Genomic DNA, 27418 nt, shown 5'->3' on the forward strand with positions numbered 1-27418 from the left:
GATCAAAAAATCCTGACCCTCAAAAGACAAGGCAAGGAAAAATAACTACATTTAAAAAATACTAAGAAAAAAATGTATATAAATATATGTCCATGAACCAAAGAGCATTGAAAGAACACACACACACACACACACACACACAGAGAGAGAGAGAGAGAGAGAGAGAATAAGAAAAAGTAAAATATTCTTAATGATAAATGAAAGAATCATTTCCACTGAAGTGGTCAAAACAGTCAGCAAAATGGATGATCACCAACTAGGCCCAACTGTCTTTCTTTCATTTCTTCTTAAGCTATGTATGGAGAGCCAGAGCAAAGAATGGGTTTTGTTATCCCCTTTCTCCTTGTGTTTCTCTCTGAGCTACCAATTGGAGTGGCCTAAGACTGAAGCTGTTTTAAATAAGTCTCAGCTTCCCTTCTTACCGTTATGACATAGGATAAAATGGGAAGAACTATCAGTTGGAGCTTTGCCTGCACAGACAGATCTATGCACACGGGATTGGTTGCTTCAGTGTTCTATGAGGGGAATTCTGATGAACGTGGCTTAGGTCTAATCACCTTTGTTGGGTGTCTGTTTTGAAAAGAGTAGATGGACACACACCTAGGGCCTGGCAGTTGCTGATCTCTGTAAGAAGTCTGAATCTCAGTAGCCTCCCAAGAATTCTATTCATTTGGCCATGTTCAGGTGCTATTTCAAAATCCGAAATGAAACCCTTTGTGTCTTTGAAGAAAAGACAAAGGATTTATTCTGGTCAGGGCCAAGAGAGAAGAAAGCAGATAGTCCTACATCCCAAGACACTGAACACTGGTGGAGAGGGGACAGCTTATAAACAGAAAAACCACAAAGAATTGGATTGGGAGAGGTAAGTACAATCATAGGACACAATTCATAAAGTGGAAAGCACCAAGTTCACAGAATCGGCACCTTTTTATACATAATCAGGAAGCAAACTTGCATTAGTTCCAGAGTTGAAATACATTGTAGTCAGTGTGCAAGGGGTGAGGGTAGAGATTTCAGCTCTGTGTGAGTGGGCTCATACAGAAAGGGGGACCAAATCTGCACAGGATGATATGTCTGAGCAAAATGCACTCAGCCTGACTTAATTTTCAAATTAGCCCTTGACAGAAGGCGAGGTGATCCTCCACACATTCTGAGGCCCCCCAGCACAGCTTTCCTGGGCTTAGTCCCTGAGTGTTTCCACACCTGCATTTTCAGATTCTCTACCCACTTCACCTGGTCATATGAACCACCAGTCTCAAAAGAAAAGCAAGTTGTGCTCCCATTTTGCATTTGTGACTTGATTTTGCTGGAGTAAAATCTTCTCTGTGCCTGTTTTACTCCCATTTAGCTAGGTACACACTAGGCCACACAGTAGGCATTGCAGCAGTGTTTGCTCTGATCTCCCAGTTCTAGCAGCAACTGAAGTATGGCCACTTCAAGATCACTGCACCTCATCTCTCCCCAACGAGTAAAGAAACATAATTTTTCAATTATCAGTGCACAGTGCAGCCTCTGGATCAGCTAAGTTCAGGCTGCTTTTCTGACCTCAGGTTTTTTTAAATCAAATATGTCCACTGTATTTCTCTCTGTGTTTTTCTTTCTACCGAGAGCAAGCACCATTACTACTACTACAGCCACTTCCACAAACACTTTGGTTCCAATATAGTCTTCTTTGATTAATGAATACAAACTTCTGAGTCTCTGAGATACTCTGATTATACAATCTTGAATTTTAGTGAAATCCTCCTTTCACCCATCTCACTAAGAAGCAGTATTCTCCCTGTTTGTATTTTGATCCTTGAAGGATTTAGGAATACAGCCTTCTTCTAATCTGCCCTCTTGAATCCCCTCCCTGTTGAACTTTTTTGATGGAGCAAATGTTTTATTCACAGGAAATGGAAGAATTTGTACAGAGTTCTGGAGAAAATGGTATCGTGGTATTTTCTCTGGGGTCGATGGTTTCTAACATGCCAGAAGAGAAAGCTAATATAATTGCATTTGCCCTTGCACAGATTCCACAAAAGGTAAGAAAAAGGTGCCCTCTTAGTGAAACAAGTATGTAAAAGTCTGTTTGATTAATGAAGCATCCTTTGTGAAACATAACCTATCATGATACATATAATTCATCTCAGAAACCATGTTTTAAACTAAAATATGTGTGGTAATTTTAAACAGTAGAAAGTGTTTAATTCATGCTAACATTAACATTATGATCATAAAGAATATATTTTAAAAGTTGATTATGAAATTTTCATTGTAAGGGTATCACACCATATACACAGATACCACATTCTTCCCTGCCACTTCTTCCTTTTCCTTGCAGGATTCCTGAGGGCACCATATACATAGCAAATGTTATCAGAAAGCTATAAAAAGTTAACTCATAACTGGACCACCAATATTAATATTAAGCAGGTATTGAAAAAGGCTAAATTTTATCATGATTCTAGATATCCTATGCAATACCTTGTTCCTTGCTTACCTTTATTTAAGAAGAAGCTTCTTGGAATCATATTCTACCTCATCTCTGGCTCAGAACATTGGAATCTGCCAAACATGTGCTGAACTTCTGAAATTATGAGTTCAAAATACCCCCATAAAAAAGCATAAGTTTCTTTAATGAACTCAGTTTTGAGGAGAAAGGCTAACCAGAATTGAACAAGCCTGAAACCTTGACTCCATATTCACACTAAGTCACATTATTTGTAGAAAAAGAAAAAAAAAAAAAAACAGGTTGCACTAACGGACAAGATCCTGATAATTTCTGAAGAAGAAAAACATTAAAGAAAGTATAGAGATTAGTCCTTCCCTCAAAGTGGACCCTTATGAAATGTGCCCCAAAGGACATTGCTTCTAAAATATCAGATTAACACATTCAAAGGAGAAAGAAGACATTATCAGGAAGAGTCAAGCAGAAGCAAGCCTAGCAAGGACTGGAATTCAGGAGATCAGCTCCATGAAATGCTTTAATACCACATTTTCTACATACAGAATACTCTTGTGGTCTTTGTGTGTTTGCCATATAGTTTGTAGTTTTCTATCTGATATGGTCTTCTCCTAATCACTCAAGTGTTTTTCTTTTCTGCAGAACTAAAGTTACTTTGCTATTCACATTGCATATAGAAGTTAAGCACGTAGAAATTATACTCCAGTTCATGAAGTCTGCTTTCAAGTTCCAAAGTCAGCTCCTTGTTTTGGTTCTAGGCATAAAAATATCTTGAATCTATATGAGTCTACCAACAAGACTTTGTAGTGCATCATTAAATAACACACAGTTTTTAAAAATCTAGCAACATCAAAATTTTTCACTTTATTTCAAAATCCATGTAATTATTTACAAGTTGCTAATAAGCTCTTTCTTTAAAACTTAAAAGAATTTCCAAATACACCAATATTAATAAAAGTGTAGGTTAAATTGATAAAGTGTTGGTGACAGTTCACACATGCCAGTGAAATGATTCTTGTAGTTAGTGTTTAGTAAAATGCCATTTAAAACAATTTAGCTGTAATTCCTAGTAGAATTCATTTATTTCTCACAGATAGCTGACTGTATCATTTTGCTTTTGTGTATTAAAAAGAAAAAATGCCAAACTGAAATAAGTACCTTAAAGAACTAATGAATATATATAATATACAATCTATGTCACTCAAAAGAAATAAACATGATGATATTAATTTTGAAAAACGAAAGCTAGGGTAAAATACATTAAACAAAAAATATGGAATTTAAATTTAGATTTCAGGAATTCTCATTGTTTAAAATTGTTTGTATTCATTTTGTTATGTGTAAAATATTGAACCAGATGATCTCTTAAATATTTAGAATTCAAACATACTCTAATCTTAAATCATAGAATAAGGTATTTTCTTTACCAAACAGGTCATTTGGAGATTTAATGGCAAGAAGCCAGATAAATTAGGACCCAACACTCAGATATACGAATGGATCCCCCAGAATGACCTTCTTGGTAAGACTCTGAGATAACTCCTGAAAACATGAGTATAGTCAATATGGATGCTCACAGTTCAACAGAAAACATTTATTGAATACTTGTTACTGTAAAAAAAAACAAACAAAATGTTCAACATTTTTTTAAATAGAGAGAGAGAGAGAGAGAGAGAGAGAGAGAGAGAGAGAGAGAAATTTTTAATATTTATTTTTCAGTTTTCGGTGGACACAACATCTTTATTTTATTTTTATGTGGTGCTGAGGATCGAACCTAGTGCCCCGCACATGCCAGGCAAGTGCATTATCACTTAAGCCACATCCCCAGCCCCTCAACTTTTTTTTAAAATTATTTTCCAGACCCAGGGATAATTTGGAAAAGCAAAGTAAAAAAGATGCAGTTTTATTATACACAGTCATTATATACAGAATCCAAGTTATCTTTATTTATGATGCAATTACCTTTGCAAGAATTTTTCAGTCATTTTCTGGATTGTCTCTCTGTCTTGTTTTATATCTGTTTTTAAAATATTTTTTTAGTTGTAGATGGACACATAACTTTATTTATTTTTTTATGCTGAGGATTGAACCCAGTGGTTTACATATACAAGGTCAGCACTCTACCACTGAGTCACAACCCCAGCCCCTTATTTTACAATTTTCATTCATTCTTTCCATTCTTGCAGAAATATTTCAAATACCACTTGAATATAACCACCAGGTTGTTTTTGTTGTTGTTGTTGTTTTAGTTTTTTTTAACAGTTATTCTTTTATTCTCTATAGAAATGAAAGCAAAATTTTCATTATGAAGTAATGACACATTTCATAATGAAGTGTGGTCTCTCTTTTCTCTGATTTCAGTACCATCATCATTCTACTTCCTGCTGCTTTGGACATGCTACATAGCAAACTTAGTGACTTCAGTTTTTGTTGTTGTTGTTGTTGTTTTTTAATGAGAAAATGTGCTAACATGTCCTTCATGACTATATTTTTCATTAGTACATGTTGATTCCTTTACTCAAAAAAATGTTCTATTTTTTTTAACCACCTATCAATCTTGTGTTCAGTTATCAAGTCTCAAGTCATATACTCCCTCTTTCCTGTAGTTTTCACTTAGAACTCCAGTAGACATAGGTGCTTGTTCCTCTGAGATATGAAAAAAATAATTCAGTGCAGGTTAATAATTCATGATTACAATAATCTGTTATCTAAAATACACTGCTCCCTCTAATGTCTTATAATACACATTTCTCATTTCATTTCTAAGATTTTTAATTAATAATTTTTCTGACATTGACTCAATCCTAGGTCATCCAAAAACAAAAGCTTTTATAACTCATGGTGGAACCAATGGCATCTATGAGGCAATCTACCATGGGATCCCTATGGTGGGCATTCCTTTGTTTGGGGATCAACCTGATAACATTGCTCATGTGAAGGCCAAGGGAGCAGCTATTAGGTTGGAATACAGAACACTGACAAGTGCAGATCTTCTCAAGGCCTTGAGGATGGTCATTAATGATCCTTTGTAAGTACAGCTTTGACATTTGGTAGGATTCATATAAAGATTGTCTTCTCATCAATGAGTATAAGTTTCATCCCATTTTGAAAGAATTTAAAAGATTTAATCCATGTTAAATCTCATTTATTTCCAACCAATTTAATCAGTACCATTTCAGATTTGTAGACAACTTCACATATAAGTATGTCATATTCACAGTAATTTATCAATTCATCAGTTTATGGACATTTTTGTTGTTTTCAATTTTGATTATTATGTAAAATGTGTACAATTTTGTATGAACATAAGTATTCATTTCTTCTGATAATTCCTATTAGAACTGCTGGGTCATATGGTAATTTTATATGTATTAAGACCTTCAAAACTGTTTTACAAACTAGTTGCAAATTTTTTTGCAGCATCCAAGCAACATAAGAGTTCCAATCTCTCCATATCATTATCAGAATTTATTATCACCTGTTTCTTTTATTATAGCCATCCTAGTGAATAGGATTGTAGCTCACTGTGGTCATGACTTGCATTCCCATTATAGCTAAAGAATATTGCTTTATGTGTTTATTGATCATCACTTATCTTCTTGAGAGAACTGTCAGTTTCAATCCTTTGCTCATTTTAAATCAGGTTATTTATATTTTAAATATTGATGATAATATTTCATCATATTTAAGGATATAAACCTCATCAGATATATGAGTTGCAAATATTTTTCTAACATTCCATGTGGTTGACTTTTTTTAATATGTGGTAACTTTTGAAGCACAATTTGATAAAACTAAACTTCTATAATCAACCTTTTCCATACTGCAAGGGGAAATCATGTGAAGTTGTATCTCTGTAGAATGACTATCTTCAATTCAGCTCTCATTTTTCCTATCATAGTATAATTGTTTAGGAAGGTATCACTTAAAGAAAAAGTTCAAAATTACATTTCCAAAAAGAAAATAGTACGACAATGAATAATAAAAATGCTCTGAAAGTAGTTAAGAAAGAATAGAAAAAGAGGCGTAAAACAGAATATACACATAGAAAATACAGATTAAAAAGCCAGAATTAAATATGAATTTAATTAATTTAATATAAATTTAATTTAATATGAAGTTAATACATTATATCCTAGAAAACTTTACAGTACCTTAACAATCTCTTCTCCTCCTCTCCTGATCCTCTTCCTCTTATATAATAGTTTTCCTGTTACTTTTATATTACATCTCCCTGCCAGATTCCACATATCAGGGAAAACATGCAATATTTTTCTGATTTTTAAATTTATTTCATTTAATGTTAGAATTTCTATTTTTATCTATTTTCCTACAAATGACCTAATTTCATTCTTTTTTTTAATTTATTTTTTTCATCTTCCATACATTCTAATTTCATTCTTTATGGCTCAATAATACTGTGTGTGTGTGTGTGTGTGTGTGTGTGTGTGTGTGTCTGTGATATATATCACATTTTTTTCCACTCATTTGTTGATGGAAACCTAGGCTGATTCTATAATTTGGCCACTGTGAATTGTGCCATGAAGAGTGTAAGTATGCAGGCATCACTCTAGAATGATAACTTTAATTATTTTCAGCATACACCCAACATAGTATACCTTCATTGTATGGTAGTTCTATGTTTAGTTTTTTGAGGAAATTCCACGCTCATTGAATACATTACTTTCCATTTGCACCAATAGTGTATAAATGTTCCTTTTTCCCTGCATCCTTTGCCAGCAATTATTGTTACTTGGCTTCCTGATGATAGTCATTCTGACTGGGCTGAGATGGAATCTTAGTGTAGTATTATTTTTGCATTGGTTAAAGATGTTGAACATTTTTTAAAATATATTGTATTAGTCAGATTTTGTTGTTGTGACAAAAATACCTGACAGGAAGAACCTAACTTAGACAAGGAAAACTTTATTATGGATCATGGTTTTAGAGGTTCAGTCCACAATCAGTCAACTCCATTACTGTAGGTCTGAGATGAGGTTGAAAATCACAGCAGAACAGCATGGCAGAGGAAAGCTGCTCAGCTCATGGCAATCAGGAATCAGAGAGAGGGAGTGACAGGGATTCAGGGACAAAATATATTCCCCAAGTTCACATCCCCAGTGATCTACTTCTTCCAGCCACATCCTGGCTACAGTTATCACTATGTAATACATTCACTTCCATTCAAATGCATTAGTCCACTGATGAGACTATACCTCTCATCATCTAATTATCTCACTTTGAACATTCCTGTGATGTCACATGAGCTATGGCGGGGTTATCTATATTCAAACCATAACATGTCTGTTCAGCTCATTGGCCTATTTATTGATTGGTTTACTTGGAGAATATTATGGTATTAAGCCTTTTGAGTTTCTGTCTTTTGATTTCCTTATACATTTTGAATATTAGTCCTATCCAAAGAGGAGAGGGCAAATGTTTATCCTATTCTGTAGTCTGCTTCTTCACTGTGATGATTACTTTATTTACTATGCAGAAGCATTTTAACTTGGTGCAGTCCCATTTGTTGATGCTTCTTATAACTTTCAGAATTATAGGAGTTCTATTTAAAAAGTCATTCCCCTGTGCCTATGTCACGAAGTATTTCTTCATGTAGTTTCATGTTTTAGGTCTCATATTTAGGTCATTGATCAATTTTGTTTTTATTCTTGTACAGGGTCAGAGTTAGGGATCAAGTTGCAATCTTCTACATATGTCTCTTCTGTTTTATCAGCACCATTTTGAGAAAAGGCTATCATTTCTCCAGCATACATTTTTGGCACCTTTCTCAAGAATCAGATGGTTATAACTCCATGGGTTTATTTCTTCAGTCTCTATTGTATTCCATTAGTCTAATATTGTAATTTTATAATTACAATATTATTTTTATTACTATGGCTCTCTAGGCAATATGAAATTGGATATTGAGATACTTCTAGCATTTTTCCTTTTGCTCAAAATATTTTTTGGCTATTCAGAGTCTTTTGTACTTCCATATGGATTTTATGATTGTTTTTCTTATTTCTGTGAAGACTTCCATTTATATTTTGACTGGAATTTTATCAAATCACTAGATTGGTTTCAGTCAGATGGCCATTTCAACAGTATTCATCTGCTGATTCATGAACCAAAGAAGTCTTTCCATATTATAGTATCTTCATCTTTCCATATTCCATAATTTTTATTTAGAAGATTTTCACCTCCTCTATTAGGTTTATTCCTAGTGATTTGTCTTTGGAACTACTGCTAAAGAAATTTCTTTTCTGATATCTTTCTCAATGAGTGTGTTGTTTGTGTATTACACAAGTTATTGAGTTTTGTGTGGTTATTTGTTTCCTATTACTTTTCTGAATTTGTATTTCATCATCAGATCTAAGTCTTCTAGTGGATTCCTTAGGATCTTATAAATGGCAGATCATATCACATGCAAATCCTATGTCATTGATCCAACTAGTGGGTATTGGTGTCTTCACTTCATATACCTTCAAGTTAATTATGATATTTCCAGGTGATAGTTAGGATATGTGTATTTATCTTGTATTGTGGGGGGCTTATTAGAGAAAATATAATGTGTTATAAAAGAGAAATGTATTTAAAACAATGAAAATAATAGGAAAATGCCTAGTGCTGCTATGCTAATATGGTCAGGAAAAGCATCTCTGAGGGGTGACATGAGGGCCAAGACCTCAACCATGAAATATAAGCAGGCCTTGTGGTGTTGCAGGAAAGGATGCTCAAGGAAAAGCCAGACAAGATTAAAAGTATGAAGGTGCCAAGGGGAGAACACATTTGGTGACACTTGGGAAGAGGAAGAATGCACATGAGCCTAAACTACTAAAAACTAGGAATGAAACTACCATAGATTATCCCACTCCTCAGTATATATCCAAAAGATCTGAAATCAGTATACCACAGGAATTCAACCCATCAATCTTTATAGCAGCACAGTTCATAATAAACAACTTATAAAACCAATGTAGGTGCCCTTCAACAGATGAATGGATAAAAAATGTGATATATATTCATAATGGAGTATTAGTCATAAAGGATGACATTATGGCATTAGCCAGTAAAGAGATGGAACTGGAGACTGTCATGCCAAGTGAAATGAGTCAGTCTCAAAAACTGAAAGGTCAAAAGTTTTCCCTTATATATACAAGTTAATCCATAATAACAGGGAATGGGATGGGGAGGAGAAAGGGAAAAAAAAGAAGAGAGAATTTTATCAAAATAGAGGAAAAGTCAATCAAATAAACAAAGGGGATTGAGGATGAGGAATGAGGGAAAGGAAAAGGGAAGAAGAATGGAATGAATCTGACCAAATTTTTATGTGTACATACTTGAATATATTAGAGTGAATCCCAATATCAAGTATATACAAAAAACACTTATTAAAAAAAAATAATTAAAGAAAGATCAGTGGAATAGAAAGAGTGAAGTAAAGGGAGGGTATGAGAGGGTGGTGTTCTGGGGGCTGAATTAGAGCAAATTATATTCCATTTCTTTGCAATTATATCAAAATATATTCTATTGTTATATATAATTTTTTTAAAGCATTAACAATAAAATAAAGAAGATACATATGCCTAGACAGAATAAGCAAGGGGAAATGATATCAGAAAACATGGCCAGTGTCTAACCCATTCGAATCCACTAGTACAAGAACAGACTTGGATTTTATTCCACTTGTGATGAGAAGTCAAATGAAAATTTTGAGCAGACAACTTCATAATTAGATGTGTATATTTTAAAAATATCATTCTAGCTACCAGTTGGAAAAGAGACAATAGAAGGTAGAAATGAAGAGGAGAAACAGAGAATGGTTAGGAAGCATTGGAGCAACATGATATGATTCCTCTTTAAAAGCTTCAAGGTAATCTTTCACAAAGTGTATGCCTTCTCTCTCCACTTATTAGACTCAGAATTACTCATAATTATTTCCCCTGATGGAAAGAATTTTACTCATCTCTCTGAAATTCCATAGGGACTTTTGAGATATTTATACATCAAAACATTCCAATTTAAACAAAACATAATATGGTAATAAAAGCAAAAATACACCATATACAGGGCAAGTCTATGATATTTATTTTAAATCATCCATATGGCACTTTCCTATGAAAAACTTTCATTGGCTTCATGTGCTTAGACAGATTAACTTACTTTCACTGTTGATCCTTTTATGTTTCACCTTTAGATATAAAGAGAATGCTATGAAGTTATCAAGAATTCAACATGATCAGCCAGTGAAGCCTCTGGACCGAGCTGTCTTCTGGATTGAGTTTGTCATGCGCCACAAAGGAGCTAAACACCTGCGGGTGGCTGCCCATGACCTCTCCTGGTTCCAGTACTACTCTTTGGATGTGCTTGGGTTCCTGCTGGCCTGTGTGGCAACTGGGATATTCATCATCAGTAAATGCTGTCTGTTTTGTTTCCAGATGTTTTTTAAAACTGGAAAGAAGAAAAAAAGGGAGTAATTGTACCTAGTCCTGAAGCTGGGAATCCTGATAAATGGCTCCTCCTGTTAACTTCCACAAGAGGAGGCTGTATTGCCAAGTTTCTACCTATGCTAACAACTTTTCACATATCACTTTGTCAAGTCAAATTTTGTCTCCAAAAAATTCACTCCCTGTGTAAAATACAGAAGTATTTCAGTTCAAGGAAAAACTATTAGAGGAAATAAAATTAAACCAAAAGTTTATATTGCTATTTATGATTCTAGTTTTGTAGCTTTAACTTCTCTGAATAAAGCCTTCACTAATTAGAGTGTTGTGACAAGATTTGCTCTTCCATTTTTTTTTTTTTTTTTTTTGAGACTGGTAATGCTGTTTGCCTTTCACTGTACATCCAGCCTCAGCATCCCTTCTTTCCTAAAAGATGTATGAAGACAAAGTCATTTGTCAGTGGCTTTAGAAATGTAATGATGCCTACCTGCTTTCTATAATCAAATTGGAAAACTTTTGGTTTCATGAGATCACTCACTTTTGATCTTAATCCTTTAAAACGTTTCACCTAGATGGTCTCAGTTTCATTCCTGCTTTGATTATACATATATATATAGTCTCAGTTTTTCAATTTTCACTCTCCCCCTATCCCATCCAGAACCTCTTCTGGTTCCTGTACATATGTTTGGATGTGGTTGGGTTCCTGCGGGCCTGTGTGGCAACTGTGATATTCATCACAATTTTATGTATCTGCTTTGTTTCCCTTTTCTGAAACATTAATATTACGCTGTAAAATTCAATATCTATGATGAAATATATGACTTATGTTATTACATTTCCATCACTGTGCATTGTAGATTCACACAATTTTTTTTTTAAAGAGAGAGAGAGAGAGAGAGAATTTCTTAATATCTATTTTCCAGTTTTTGGCGGTCACAGCATCTCTGCTTGTATGCGGTGCTGAGGATCAAACCCAGGCCACACACACACCAGGCAAGCGCGCCACCGCTTGAGCCACATCCCCAGCCCCAGATTCACACAATTTTTTATGATATAAATTTGGATTTAATACCAACATTTTAATACATTTCATAGTAGCACAGAACTTTCTGATAGCTACTTCAAAAGTCTACATCTGCAGCAATTTGAGACAAGACTACAAACACTTGAACAATGGTTCCATTGAGCCATGGCCCCTCTCATTGCACTTTGTCAGTCTCATCATGGAGCTTGCACTGGAAGTCATGCACTTTTCTTCCATGACTTAGTTAAAGCACTGAATTCTCCCTCCCCCTTGATTTTCTTTGTGACTTTTTCTCTTTCTTCCTCTACTCAGGTTAGAGCCCTGAGTCAGAATTGTAGTCTTCATGATAAATGAGCATTTTGTGGAGGATACAAATATAAGCACAGGAAGTCTCCATTATTTCAGGCATCAAGTAGATGGACTCCCAACCACCAGACATGTGAGGGAATAACCTTCAACTTATTCAACATCAACCATCACAGATCTGTAAGTACTGGAAAAATTCCATTCAAGAACCACCATGTTCAAGTGAGCCAACACCCAGAACAGGAAAAGATAATATTAAAACAAACATGGATATTCTAAGCCCCTATATTTGAGGGTTAGTTTTTGTGTAGTGACAGATAAATATATAATGTCACTTATTTTTTCATACACTATATGATTCTATTTATATTAATATATAGATATATGTACATAAATGAGAGACTTAATATAAAATTTTGAAAATAGCTATTACTCAGGAAGGACAATCAGTACAGCATTTGGTAAAGAGTGTATACTCTGAATCCAGATAGCATTGACACTAGTCCCTACAAGTACTACAAAGGTATGTGGGGTTGAGCTGGTTATTTAAATTATCTGTAACTCAGTTTCCTCACCAGTGAAATAGATGTCAATATTATGGTATAACCTATGTCATGGAATTGTGAAGAATTTGTTTGTTAACTTGCTATACTCCTAAAAATAATTGTTGTGCACAGCAAAATCAACTTGCATCATTAAGTGACTAGAAAATTTCCACCATTTTTTTAACCTTCATGTAACTACAAAATATATTCTAAATGGAACATGATTGAAATATTGATGATAAAAATACATTATATTTTAAATATGAGGGGTTATGTTTATAAGATAAGGAATGACAAATTATAGTCTCTGGGAAAAACTCAGAAATTCTTCAAATCTAAGGAGGATCCAAACACAGCCACATCAGAGGCTGAAAGATAAAACAGAAAGTTTTGAAGCAACAAGATAATAATGATAGCAGTTTGAAACATCATTAGTGCAGTTTCAAATGACAGGATTCTCAGAAGAATATTACAAGGAAAAAGAAGACTAGAACATCACCCCAGTTGATATCTAATAGGTATTTCCATGATGTTACATACAAAAACAAATCTATGATATTTTTCAGTGCATAGTAACCTCTCCCAAGAAGTACCATTAAAGTATCTATTAAAGTAAGTGAACTAAAATTATACAAAGCATAAAATAAAATTAACAATCAATGTGAAGAGAAATTTGAAAAATTCAAAATCAGAGAGTCCATAAAAACATCTCTGAATGGCAAATGGGTAAAAAAATAAGTCAAAAGGATGATTAAAAAATAATTTAAAATTATTAAAATAATTGGACAATTTTAGATCATACTTCAACTAATATAAACAGTATTGATTGTTAAACCACAATGCAAAGAAAAGGCCACTGGCTCCAATTTTAAATCAAATTAAAGCAAGTTTGTAATTCCGACTGGCCAGGACTGTCTCTCCTGAAATCCGTGGGTTAGAGAACAGTACCCCAGCTCTCTAGGAGCATGGTTTTATAACACAAAAGTTGCAAAAGGGGGGTGTCTTGAGAACTTACAGATAACAGGATTTTGACAAGCATAATACAAAGGCAGATAGTAGGTTAATGATCTAAATGGCTCAACATTTCAAGTTAGGGAGCAAATTTAGATCCCAACACCATAATTTATGAGGCGCCCCTAAGTTTTCAAAGAGGGTTGTTATCTGGTCAGGGAAAACCAGAATTTATTAGGTACCACTAAGATTCAGAAAGGGTTGTTATCTGGTCAAGGAAAGCCAGGCATGGGTGAGTTCAAGACACAGGCAGGCATTTCAAGCAAGTTTAGAAATCACAGTCATCTATAGTAAAACAGAAATTACCTTTCATGACTTTCTGATGAGATGGCTCCCAATCTTAAGATGGGCTGGGTTTATTACGATACTCCTGGATACCGGTGACAAGTTCTGCTTTCTCACATGCTGAAATATTTTTTTGTATGTCTTAGGCTTCCTTTTTCTCCTGCTCTCTTCCCCTTATCTTTCTCCTTCCTGGGTATGTCTGTGACTAGGCCCAGGAAAGGCTAGGTGGGATGGCCAAAAGGTGGGAAATGGGTGGGCTGAGGGAGGAAGGGCAGGATGGAGCAGCCCAGAACACATTAATTAACAACTTTATAACTCCCTGTAGGGAGGGGCAATTCATGGGACAGGTTACCTTAGCAACATGTTGGAACAGGATCAGGTTCTTAATATGAATGGAGGAAGATTTCTGAAGGAATTAACTTTCAAGCACTCAGGGGGTAGTCTCTGACTTCCCAGACACACTCAAATTGGCCTCCTGATTTGACCTGACTCAATTTACCTATCTATACTGACTGCCTGACCAATTCTGGTTTTATTATTTGGAAGGAAGTCTATACCTTTAAATGACTATATTAAATGGTATTCCTCTTCCTCAAGGGAAACTTATACCTTAAAATTCATACATTTAAAGGAAGAAAAGTCAAATTCTCCTTCTTTGGAATTGGACAAGTCTCTCCATTTTGTGGTCTTGGACATCAGATCTATTTTTAAAAGACTAGATATGTGTTACTTAAGTCCCTTCTTGCCACAATTTAGGTTGCTTCACTGAAAGCTAATCCAGGTTTCATCCCAATGCACAGCCCCAAGTCTTGTGGTCTTATGTAGTACTTGTTCAATTAAGGCCTAGAGATGCTAAAGTTCTAACCCTGTACACCATGTTTTTCCCACTGACCTCATTCCTATCAATCACTCCAAATTTTGTTATGGGTACAACAAATTCAAACTACCTATTTACATCAAATTTAAAGTTGTGTTTTCCTTTTACAGCTTTTTTTTTTTTTTCTTTCCAATGTTTGTTAATGTTTTGGGAAAATTCTTCCTGTGCTTTTGAATTTCCCCAAAATGCCTCATATAAAAGAATGGTGCATCACATAATTAGCAACAACAACAAAAACAAAAAGGGAAAAACAAAAGAAAGGTTATATCATTTCCAAGTAGAAAAATTGAATTAATGAAGAATGATTTGAAATCAAAAAGGTATATTCATATATTTAATAATAAATTCAAATCTAGCAGGAAGGAAATGTTTAGGCTTCCTTTGTTCTCCTCCTCTCTTCCCCTTCTCTTTCTCCTTCGTGGGTATATCTGTGACTAGGCCCAGGAAAAGCTGGATGGGAGGGTCAAAAGGTGGGAAACAGGTGGGCTGAGGGAGGGAGGGAAGGATGAAGCAGCCCAGAACACATTCATTAACAACTTTATAATTTAAATAGAGACAAATCCTAATTTAAATCATTAAACCCCTTGTGAAAAAAAAAAAAAAAGAATTCTTTCAAATAAAAGCAAAATTAAAAGATCTTTAGGGGAATGACCCCAAAAAGAAAGATTCACATTCATAAAGACACATTTGAGTGTGGAGATATAACTGCCAGACATACAGAAATTAAAATTAATTACAAGAAAATACTATGAATGTTTTATGCCATCAAGATTGAAGATAAGATTAAATGGCAAATCTCTAAAAAAACCATTCTGTGATATATACTAAGAACAAACAAACCTATACAAGAAGAGGTTAGATTTGTAATAAATAATGACATAGAAAGAAAATCCCTGGAGTAGAGAGCCTTATTGATTCACTTAAAGAAGGATTAACATGTATTTCAAAAATATCCTCCTAAAAACAGACAAGGAGGGGAAGGGGGGAGAAACACCATCACATGCAGTAAGATGCTGTTATTTAAACCTCTCAGAGACATTGCAACACAGAAATATCAAGACCAAAATGCTTTATTGATATATAAATGAATTTCAGAAAAAGAGTAGAGAACTAAATCCAAAAGTATATAAAATATTTTACATGCAAAGAACATAGGAAACATCCCAGGAATGAATTATGATTTTCCATCTAAAAAATAGTTATAATAAATTATCAACAGATTAAAGGACAAATGCTGAGTTATCCTCTCAATAAATGTAGACAAAATTATTTTTAAAAATTCTACAACCATCAGTTCAAAAATACTCAAAAAACAACAAATAGAGTGTTTTCTCAAGCTGATAAAGGACATCTATTAAAATTCTAAAGGGTATGTTATAATTAATGCAGACAGAGTGAATTCACTTTATTTCTTATAGTATTAGAGGCTTTAGAAATAGAAAGTAGACAAAAGTGAGATGAAGCAAAGGACAGATAGTATAGATAATGAATGTTTGGGTCAGGAGAATGGGGGCTAATTCAAAAGGATATAAAATGCTAATATCTCCAGAGAACTTCCCCCTCCTCACTACTTGTTATCAAGGGTATCTAGTCATCTAGTCTCCATAGAATGGATTTTCCCAGCAAGGGTTTTTTTTTTTTTTTTTTTTTTTTGTTGTTGTTGTTGTTGTTGTTTTTTGAGTACCCCCTGGGTGGCTTCTTTCCTGCCTCTGCTCATTCCCACATTTTGGTCACCACTTAGGTAAGATAAGAGGAGGGAAAAGCATGAGAAGAACACCACCATTCCCTGTAGCATCAGGTCAGGACTCCTCTCCAGAGGACTCTCTTTTTCTTTCTCTCTGTTCTATTCTTTAAATAAAACTTGTTTTCTTGCCTTAGTGTTTCTTGGGTGTATAATCTTCAACACCAGGAGAACAAGAACCCAAACCTGATTTTCAAGACTGGATTCAGATATGGGCTCATTGGGGATCCTCACTGGTGTAAGCTGATGTGCACCCAACATCTTTCTGAAGTATATCTTTCTGCCTCTTTCTTCTTTCCAGAGCACATAATGGTAACCTGTTGCCTAATTAAATGCAGTTAGTACAAACTGCCATTTTGCAATCCTCAGGTGACAGGATTTACTCACGGCCTAGGTGGCTCCTAATCACCTGTCCTATGGGTCAGCATGTTGGGTTCTGCCAAAGCCATTTTTCACTATCCTACCCAAGCTCAGAGGGTATTTGTCATTAGTAAACAGTGTTCCTAATCCAGTTTGCCTTTGAATGCTGGGAGATTGATAAAGAGTTGTAACAACTGCAAGATCCTATCTGGGGCCAACTCCTAGTGAATCTCAAAAGTTCTCCCCATGACCTCCTCTCCCAACTGCCTTTAAGGGGTATCCTGTGGCAACTGGTGGATCACAAGGCACTGAATGAAAGCCCTAATGACACACACCTCCAGATGAGCCCATAGGACACTTTCCTGGGCTCACTCCTCCGGAGCACTCCCCTCCTTTCACCAATAAGTCTCTAGCCATTGAGAGTGGTTCATAAGGAAATGCCTGGATTCCCTTTGTTCACACAGTAAGCTGCTATAAGCCTCCAGGGATTTTTCCTGTTGTTTTTTCCTGTGGTCTGTGAGTCTCTTTGGCTGCAAATGGGAGACATTTTCAATCACCCCTTCCATAATCTTTGAAAACAAGGGTGTTAAGTGTCTTAACAACCACTAGATGTCCTCCTTACACTCTGGAGATTCCTTTAGCCACAGAGCAGAGGGATGTACTTCACCTTAGGTTTTTTTTTTTTTTTTTTTTCCCCCTCTGGTTCATCACATTTGAAACAAACTATAGCACTGCATCTTAAGAGCTGATTTTACAAAAGAAAAAAAAAGTGGTTAAAATGCCCTATAAATGAATTTTTGCCTCTTAAACTCAAATAGCATCTTCCCTTACAAAACTTCTGCCAGATCTCTGTCTCCAAGGCCTGAATTTGAAATGTAAATTTCAGAAGCTTACAGAGCTTTCAGAACTAGGAGGCTTGCAGAAATGATTATCCAAAACTGATCTGAGACAAAAGAAAAAAGGGTATATAAAACTTTCAAATTCAAGCCCCCTGTGGGGCCTAAATGGCCAACTGGCTTTTCTACAGACTACCACCTATTTTCTTAACAAGTTCCTTCCTAAATGCTACAGCACAGGGAAGGAAAATGAAATAATCTCATATATATAAGACTTCTTTACCTTAAAATTTTACCCAAGGATTTCAGGACTCTGACATTCTTGAAAATCTGACTCTAATTTGATCCAGAAGTTCAATCTGACCCGATAAAAGTTCTGCATTTTCCAGTACTAGAGTAATTATAGCCATGTCATTCTTTTTTGAACTTCTATTTAATTAAAACTTTCTATATTCTTGAACTCATGGATCCTGCATATCTAAATAAATATATTTCTGAACTATCTCATTTTATCTGAGTACAGGTTTTTACACTATCTTTATTCAAAGACCATTTTTTTAAATATTAGCTCTCAAGTACATTGGAAAAATCCCCTTTAAGAGAGTCCTAAGTAAGATATAGACATGGTGATGTAGGGAATAAATCTCATAGTCTTCAAGGAAACGTGGCCAGCTGGACCTTTGATTTCAGTATCCAGAATGGCGATCAGACTTCACACCTAACATACCAAATACATAGGCCTGCCTATATTGATGTCATAATGTAAAGTTGTGATAGGCTCTATTTTAATTTCTATCAGATTGAGTTAATTAGAGGTTTTAAAAAACTTTTGTAGGGCTGGGGATGTGGCTCGATCCTTAGCACTACATACAAACAAAGATGTTGTGTCCGCCGAAAACTAAAAAAAATAAATAAATATTAAAAAAAAAAATTCTCTCTCTCTCTCTCTCTCTCTCTCTTAAAAAAAAAAAAAAAAAAAAAAAAAAAACTTTTGTAGTGTTGTTTCATACCTGTGGAAATCTACCTACAAATAGCTGCAAGATCTTTCTTTCCTCTCTGTTGTTTGTATATGTGCACACCTGTGTATTGTACTATTATGTCTACATATGCGCTACATGTATTATGTACATGGTATCAAAATTGGCATAGATAAATGAGCACTCATAAATAAAAATTTAAATGAGAAATGGATGCCAAATAGCATTTAGTTCACATGACTTTTGAAAAAGTTTCATTTTGAATTAGTTAAACAGATGAGAATAAAGATGTCTTTAAAATTACTAACTTACAAGTTTTTCTAGGTGGTCAGATAGAGTGTTGGTTTCTATAAAATATCTAAAATGTAATATCCATTGTTTCTAGGATTTTTCTTCAATGACAAAGTAATAACTATTACTATTAACAACAATTGTCTGATATCTTAGATTTTACAGTTAAAAAAATAAATTAGATTTAACCTCAATGGGATTAATCATAAATGTGCTTGCCAGAGGAGACACCTGATTAATTTGCAAAGTTAAAATGCTAACACATTAACTGCTAATATAAAAATCAAGAACTCTTGACTTCTTAGATTCCATAATGTAATATATTCAAACATAAAGTGTATTTTCATAAATTGGTAAATAAAAAAGTTTAACATTTCTTTCTGTGTCTTTATTTAAAAAAAAGGTTACTGAGAGTTAATATTCTATCAGGTATCATTTTATGTAAAAAGAGTACAAAAGTTTTCAATTGGGTTTAAATTAAAGGACTATAAAATATGAAGTATTTGATCTTAATAAAGTGGAGTAATTTGTTTAAATTCAGAAATTTCTTAAGCATGTTTCAGAATGTAAATTTTTTAATTTTATTTTTTAGTTGTTGATGGACCTTTATTTTATTCATTTATTTATATGTGGTGCTGAGAATCAAACCCAGTACCTCACACAGGTGAGCCAAGCACTCTACCACTGAGCCACAATCCTAGGCCCCAGAATGTAATTTTTTAAAAAGGGGGGAACAACAACAAAAGAGATATAAGAAAGTTGTAAGTAAGGAAGTGCCTTTTCATATAAAAAGTAGAAAGAAAAAGAAATGTTTCTGGATGAGAAAGAATTGTGTGACAATATAAAAATTTGTAGAATGTCTAATTGCATAAGGTTTGTGGAGGGTGAAATTCAAAAACTTTTTGTGTAACTAAGTTGGCTACTTAACACTATTAAAGTTATTCAAGGTTTTTTCCTAAGGCTAAATATTAATGTACTTATGTAAACCAAAGTTTAATCCTCTATGTATTAAAGTAAAAAGGATTTCTTAAAACATTAAATTGCTCTTATCCAACAAGATGATATCTCATGTCTAGTTAATTTTATTGTTTAGAGAAACTAGTCTTAAAGGAATTAGGGTTTGTACAACCCTGGCTAAACAACAGCTGTTATTTTAGAGTAATACACTACACTACAAATTCTGAATTTACCTTTAAAAGCTAAACTTTGTTTGCCACAGTCCGGCTGCAGCAAAATAACCTGGGGGTGACGAGCAACTTGTGTAGATTGATACAGCAGGAGTGGGAGCCGTTTATTGTAGGACCGGAGGGGTATATATACATTACACACAGCTTAACTTAATTAACATAAACTAGATACAACAGTCAACCAATAAGGAATCTCCACACTTAATGGATCAATGGCGTTACTTCACAAACCTCTCCCTCTGCAAAATGCCAGGCGCCATCTTGACTTGTTTATAGACTCTAACATTTGTTAATGTAAGAACATCAGTGTAATTGTGGCACTGTTACTTGCTTTTTTGTATACTTGATGTATTCATATCTTCCAAGTATAAAAATCTTTAAAATATAAAGTATAGAAAAACAATTTACTGAGTTAATATTCTTCAAACTAAATTTTTCTATAACAATAGTCATTTTCAGACTTATATAAAAATAATGGATTGTGGGATGGGGATATAGCTCAGTTGGTTGAGTGCTTGCCTTTAATGAACAAGACCTGGGTTCAATCCTCAGCACCACACACAAAATAATGATAATAATAATAATAAATAAGTAAATAACAAATTTAGCTGGAGGCTTGTTTATATTATTTAATTTGTAATTAGAAAAAATTAACCTGCTATCAATAAGTTATGTGTAACATTTCATGTGACTCTTTACACTGGACTGGCAATTTAAATATATTTTATAAGTCAATAGGAAGGCATGGTTTATTTACAAGTTAAACATGTAGAACATAAAAACATTTTGTCACTTTCTCACCAAAGGGACCTAAAATCTGTCAGATCAACTGAGGTGGCTCAGGAACAAAGCACCAAGCAACCTGTGTGGCTGGGGGCAGGGGGGGGGGTGGAACCACCAATAAGGCACTGATGGAACCAACTGTCAATCAGAGGGGTCTCCTGGCCAATCCTGAATCTTACCCAGCTTCCCCAACCAACCCCAGTAGGACAAGGGACTCTAAAAACCCCTTTTCCTGTCCCAAGCCCTCTCTTCCTGCCCTAAGCTCAATGAAAATTCCAGTCCAGTTGAGCCCCATATGTTTCTTCTCATATCCTCTTCTTACCCTATTGGTCTGAGGGTCTTGACCAGGGGAAAAATCTCAATACAGCTTCTTTCAGTAGCCCTTTTAAATCTGCCTCCTTTAGATGGCTGCTGCCTGACCTTACATCTGGTGCTGAAACACAGGGGAGCTTTTCAGGCCTCTTACATACCTCACATCTGGGGAATGAGGTCCACCCTCTCCCCCTTCAAACAAACCAGGAAATTCCGAAGCTGCTCCTTCTTTCCCTCTCCCTTCATCTGGGCTGCCAGGAGTGGGGTAAGTTCCCTGGTTTCCCCTGACTTTCCAGCCCCTCTCGGCCCACAGGAGATCTATCTGTAAGTCATGCGTGTGCCATAGAACCCCACCCATTCTGTTTAAGGCCCTAGGAAGTTTGGAAATGACCCAGTACTCTGGCTAGCCACTCCAATCCATGTGGGCCCCCAGTGGCTTGCAGGGTTGCCTTAACCCCCGCCTGGTCCTTATCCATTCCTCAGGTGAGTGTGATCAGAATTTGGGATGCCCTTTTCTGATCCCCCCTACACCTGAGGGTGCCAGAAGGTCATTGGAAACATCGAATCCTCCTTAGACACCAAAAGTCTTTTGAATATCTATATTCAATATGTGCCAAATTAGGACTCAGACCAATATCATAACTGCCTGGTCTTTTACGCCACTGTGGCCTGGCCCTAGTGTCACTTAGACAATGGGTCACAATGGCCCGCATGAGGAAATTTTGATTTTAAACTTTCAGTGAATTGGGCAATTTCTGTTGCCAGACAGGGAAGTGGGCAGAATTCCCTTACATATGGAGGTCACAGCACATCCTCCCCCAATCAAGGACCCTCCTAGAAACCTCCATCCTCCTCTTCTGCAGCCATGATTCCTCCCCCCACCACTTCTACTGATAAATCCTTCCCTCTCCCCCTCAAACAAGGTGAGGAGAACCCTCAGACCCCTATCCGAGATCTGGTAGAAATGGTCTTTAAAGCAGGCTCAATTGAAGAAAAAGTTAGCACTCCAAACCTAAGGCTTGGCAGCGGCCCTGAGGCCTACTGCTCCAGCAAAATCTTCACGTGGAAACCAGCATTCCTCTCCACCAGGGGCTTGCTTCAAATATGGATGTGAAGGTCACTGGCTCACCAATGCCCAAACCTATGGTGCCACCCCAGGCCATGTCCCATCTGTAAGCACACAGGACATAGGAAGAGCAACTGCCCCATGGCTGGCCCTACCTCAGTGCCTCCATGTGGGGGTATGACCAGCAAGGCAGACCCTTGTCTTGATAGAAGACTGAAGAAGCCCAGACTCGAGGACGCTCACCACACTCGATGAGCCAGGGTAATGCTCCAGGGAGTGGGTAAGTCCATAACCTTCCTTGTCGACAGGGGGCTACCCATTCTGTCTTGCCTGCCAACTCTGGGCCTCTGTTTCCTTCCCAGGCCTCAGTGGTTATGTGGATTAATGACAACCCTCCTCCCCAAACTGAACTGCTGTGGTGGCCTATGCCCTGGAGGGACACCCTTTCACACACTCTTTTCTCGTCATCTCATCCTGTCCAGTTCCTCTCGTAGGCAGAGATGATCTCCAATTACTAGGCCACTCTCCAACTACACCCCAAGAATACCACTACACATCATCTTCTGCCTCTAATTCTTACTCTAACAACCTGACAGTAACCACTGTGCCATTGCCACTTGACCTAGTTGATCCCCACGTCTGGGATACCCCCAAATCCAACATAGTCTCCCACCCCAAACCACTCCGTATCAGGCTAAAACCCCAAACTAAATTTCCTTCTCATCCCAAATTTCCCATCTCTAAATGCCATGGGGGGGGGACTTAATCCCATCATTGACTGTTTACTTTCCCAGGGACTCCTCATCCTTCCTGACTCCCCATGAAATACTCCCATATTGCTGGTATGCAAACTCTCAGGAGCCTATCACTTGTCCAGGACTTCCACCTAATTAATAAAGTGGTTATTCCCATCATTCCCATCCTCCTGGTGGTTCCCAACCCTTACTTTCTTCTTTCCCATATCACCTTTGACCACTCACTTAGCTTTCCTGGATCTTAAAGATGCCTTCTTTACAGTGCCTCTCCATCCTGACTCTCATTACCTCTTTGCCTTCACATGGGAAGACCGTCCATCCTTTAGGTCTCAACAGCTGATATGGACAGTCCTACCCCAAGGTTTCAGGGATAGTTCCCACCTCCTTGGGCAAGTCTTGGCACAGGATCTAACTGCTTGTGACTTGGGGGATAGCACTCTCCTACAGTTGGATAGAAGCCTTCCTTACCTCCAGGGAAACTGCTGACACTGTTGCCTAAATTCTCATTGAGCAGATCATTTCCAGGTTTGGACTTCCCACTTCCATCCAACCAGATAATGGTCTGGCCTTCACTTCTGAGGTTGTTCAACTAGTCTCCAAAGACCTTAACATCACTTGGAGACTCCACATCTCCTACCAACCCCAATCCTTGGGTAAGGTTGACAGAGCTAACAGCATTCTCAAGGATCATCTTATTAAACTTGCTATAGAACTCAGGCTGTCCTGGCCCAATCTCCTGCCCTTGGCCCTCACCCAAATTCAGGCAGTCCTTATAGCCTCCTCAGGCCTTAGCCCCTTTGAGCTATTATATGGGCACCCTTTCTTAATCAACCAAACTTTCTAGTTACTCCTCCTCCCCTCGTGTCCTACCTTTCCTATCTCGTACTTCTACACAAACTGCTAAGGGAACATGCAGACCAATGCCTTCCTCCACCATTCATTTTCTTAATCTTAGCAAACTACGAACTGAATTGAGCCCTCTTCAACTGAGTGATGCAGTCTTACTTCAAAAGCTACATTCTCAATCATTGGAACCTCACTGGATGGGACCCCATACAGTCATAATTACTACCCCAACAGCAACCAAGCTTTTGGGCCACTACCTCTGGTACCATGTCTCTCACCTTAAAAAACTGCCTGTTCCAAATGTCTAGTCCTGGACTTCCACCATGCTGGGGCCCACCAAACACAATATTTTTATCAACCCTCTTCTTTTACTAATCATTAATCTATCAAGCTTCTATCCTAACCCACAGATGATGCTTCTATATCCAAGCAACATGGAAGCAGGATGGCACAACCTGCTCTCGGTTTATGGAACAAAGCAATTGCCTTTCCACTGGCTGCAATGGGATGGTCACCCTTAACATTACTGAATTCAACCAGGCCACCTAGTCCTGCCTATGTTCAGTAATGCTATGCTTCATATCAGACCAAACTGAGGAATCTTGATTCCTGGAAACATGTAGGTGTAATTGCCAGCATGACCTACAACCAGATGCTCCTGTACCCCTACAGTCACCTCTCCACTGAACCGACACCTAATCCACCTCTTTTCCCAAAAAAACCCTAACCAGCAGAAAGTAACCAAATGAAATTAATCAAAAAGACTGGGATAACAGGTGGATTGAGGTGGCTAAGGAACAAAGCACCAAGCAACCTGCATGTGCAAAAGAAACACCAATTAGGCACTGATGGAACCGCCAGTCAATCAGCGGGGTCTCCTGACCAACTCTGAATCTTAGCCAGCTCCCCTAACCAAGACCAGTAGGACAAGAAACTCTAAAAACCCCCTTTTCTGTCCCAAGCCCTCCCTTCCTGCCCTAAGCCCAATAAATTTCCACTCTGATTGAGCCCCATGCATTTCTCCTCAGACTTTCTTCTTACCCTGTTGGTCTGAGAGTCCCACCCAGCAATAAAATCTCAATAAAGCCTCATTAAGCAGCCTACTTAAATCTGCCTCCTTTTTGTCACCATTGCCTGACCTTACAAAAGCTTTCTTAGCTTGTTTGATTTTGTTTTTGATGCAATAGTGTATTATTTTAACTGATGTTCTCATAAATTCAGGCAACAATACATAAGGGCTTTATAAAATGATATTCTAAAAGTGACAAAGATCAGCTTTAAAAATAAAACACTGTACAAAGAGACCACCTCACCTGAGCTAGGACTCTTTCTCTCACCCTAGTCTGTGTTAAGATAACTACTTAAGTTCATTTAAAGTTCAAAAGATAGCTTTCCATTATAAAGATTACCTAATTATTCTTGTTAATTTCATTCTTGTAATTTTCTTGTAAACTTCATAACTATCCTATGTTAGTGCCTTACAAAAGTAAAACTTCTAATACAATAACCAAAGTTAATTTGAGATAACAGGCCATCATCCATATCATGTACAGGTTGTAAGGCTAACTTCTAATACTAATACTGACCTCAATCAAATGAAAAAATAAATTACTATAAAATAATAAACTTTAAAGATAAAATTCAGTACTCCTATATCAAGACTGGTGAAAATAACTTGCTAGATGTTTAATACCAAAACTTAGAGCCTAAAGTTAAGGAAACAAAAGGGCCAAAAAGAAAATATCCAGTAATATTCTGTTGCCCTCTGAGGTCAGCTTCAACCCAGGGCATAAGGAAACTTCTCCAAGGGCTTTGCAACTCTGGGCCACATGACCTCCTAATCAGAGGATCAATGAGAACTGGAGACCAGAAAGCCAAGCAGTGCACATGCTACAAAGAGGAGGGTCACTGGAGACGGAAATGTCCTAATACTTCCAAGGGAAGCCACACATGGTCAACAAGACTCTGACCCATCCTGGCATAATGCACTAAAGAAGCTAAGAGAGTCTTCAAAACTTCCTAGGAGTGACCCCCCTGTGGAAACTCAGTTGACTCTTAGTAATAGACAGGAACAAGGTCAATTTGACCAGCTTGGTCTTTAACATCTAGCAAAGAAAGTTATAAATACAGCACAGCCATACCTGGACATTTAAAAGAAAAAAATAATAGTTCTTTTAATGTGACTTATGACATACACTTGTTAAAACCCAACCAAGAGTAAGTAAAGCTGAAGCCTATGAAAGAAAGATCCTTAGGAGTGCCTAATAACTACTAAAAGAGACTATCAAAAGCTTTTTTTTTTTTTTTTTTTTTTTTAATTAAGACCTAAAATCTTCCTAAACTCCTACATGGACAGACTTGATCTGTTTGCTAGTACAATTATCTAGCCCTAAGTGACAGAAATAAAGATATCTGTAATAAACACAGAGGTATTTATGCCAATTTACAAAAATCAGATGATTTTAGATATCTTTATATCTTATGGGGGCATCTGTGACATTATAAAACATTATAAAACATTAGTGTGTGTTTATGTTCCTGATAACTCTGGCAATGTCACTAATTAAACATTTACATCATCATTAAACATTTACATTCCAAAAAAGGGATCATGTCCTCACTGCCATTTTCATGGGAGTGACTTCTTAGCTCTTGCATCTCCTGGTGGGAAAAAAAAAAAAAAATTGCTGGCCTCTACATTCATCATCATATTCACTGATTTTTTTCATTAATCTCATTCCAGTACTCATGTTTTCCTGTGTCTCTCAGAGATCCCACCCTCTCTCAAATGACTTACAAACGTTCTTTCTAAACCAGACTTTTGCCCCTGACCCCTTAACTAACCCAAAACATTCCTAAAATGGGAACCCAAACTGCTTACCCCATGTCACTCCTCTCAGCCTATGCAGCCAGATCAGTCATTGCCCTTTTCCCCTTATAGCACTAAAGTTTCCCTTGAGGGACAATAGGACCAGGGAAAAGGACAGGTAGCTTGTTATCAGAGAAAAGGATTGTACTCCCATCAACTGGTTGCTAACACCTCCAGATGATGGGAAGTGTCAGAACCCACATGACATTTACTCAGTTTTCCTGAGCTAGGGTGGTTAGTCTGATTAGAAATATTGAAGATATGAGAAATTGAAGAAGGAAGACCAGACATAAAAATAAGTGAAAAGCAGGATCCAATGGGGACTAGCTGTGATGGAGATTGTGTCTAACTCCCCAAAATGAAGTCTCCAGTCTTCTGGAAGCCCAATGGAATACAGTGAGAAGCTTCTTCAGGATAACAGGATGAAAATAGAAAAAACAAGTTGTTTGGGGATGAA

At 36.6% G+C, this 27418-nt stretch overlaps 1 protein-coding gene across 3 annotated transcripts in view; it reads left to right on the forward strand.

The window, feature by feature from the left end:
• Window positions 1–10923, forward strand: part of LOC143405846 (UDP-glucuronosyltransferase 2B17-like) — a 30022-nt gene extending 19099 nt beyond the window's left edge. For 2 of the 3 annotated variants that reach the window (XM_076864195.1, XM_076864196.1), the window contains exons 3-6: window positions 1893–2024; window positions 3881–3968; window positions 5255–5474; window positions 10644–10923. In XM_076864195.1, the coding sequence (XP_076720310.1) occupies window positions 1893–2024; window positions 3881–3968; window positions 5255–5474; window positions 10644–10923 (720 nt within the window). The remainder of the gene's footprint in view (window positions 1–1892; window positions 2025–3880; window positions 3969–5254; window positions 5475–10643) is intronic. The other variant, XM_076864197.1, reaches the window with a different exon arrangement.
• Window positions 10924–27418: the final 16495 nt, after the last annotated feature.

The sequence above is a fragment of the Callospermophilus lateralis genome, chromosome 8 (assembly GCF_048772815.1).
Source record: "Callospermophilus lateralis isolate mCalLat2 chromosome 8, mCalLat2.hap1, whole genome shotgun sequence".
NCBI lineage: Eukaryota > Metazoa > Chordata > Mammalia > Rodentia > Sciuridae > Callospermophilus > Callospermophilus lateralis.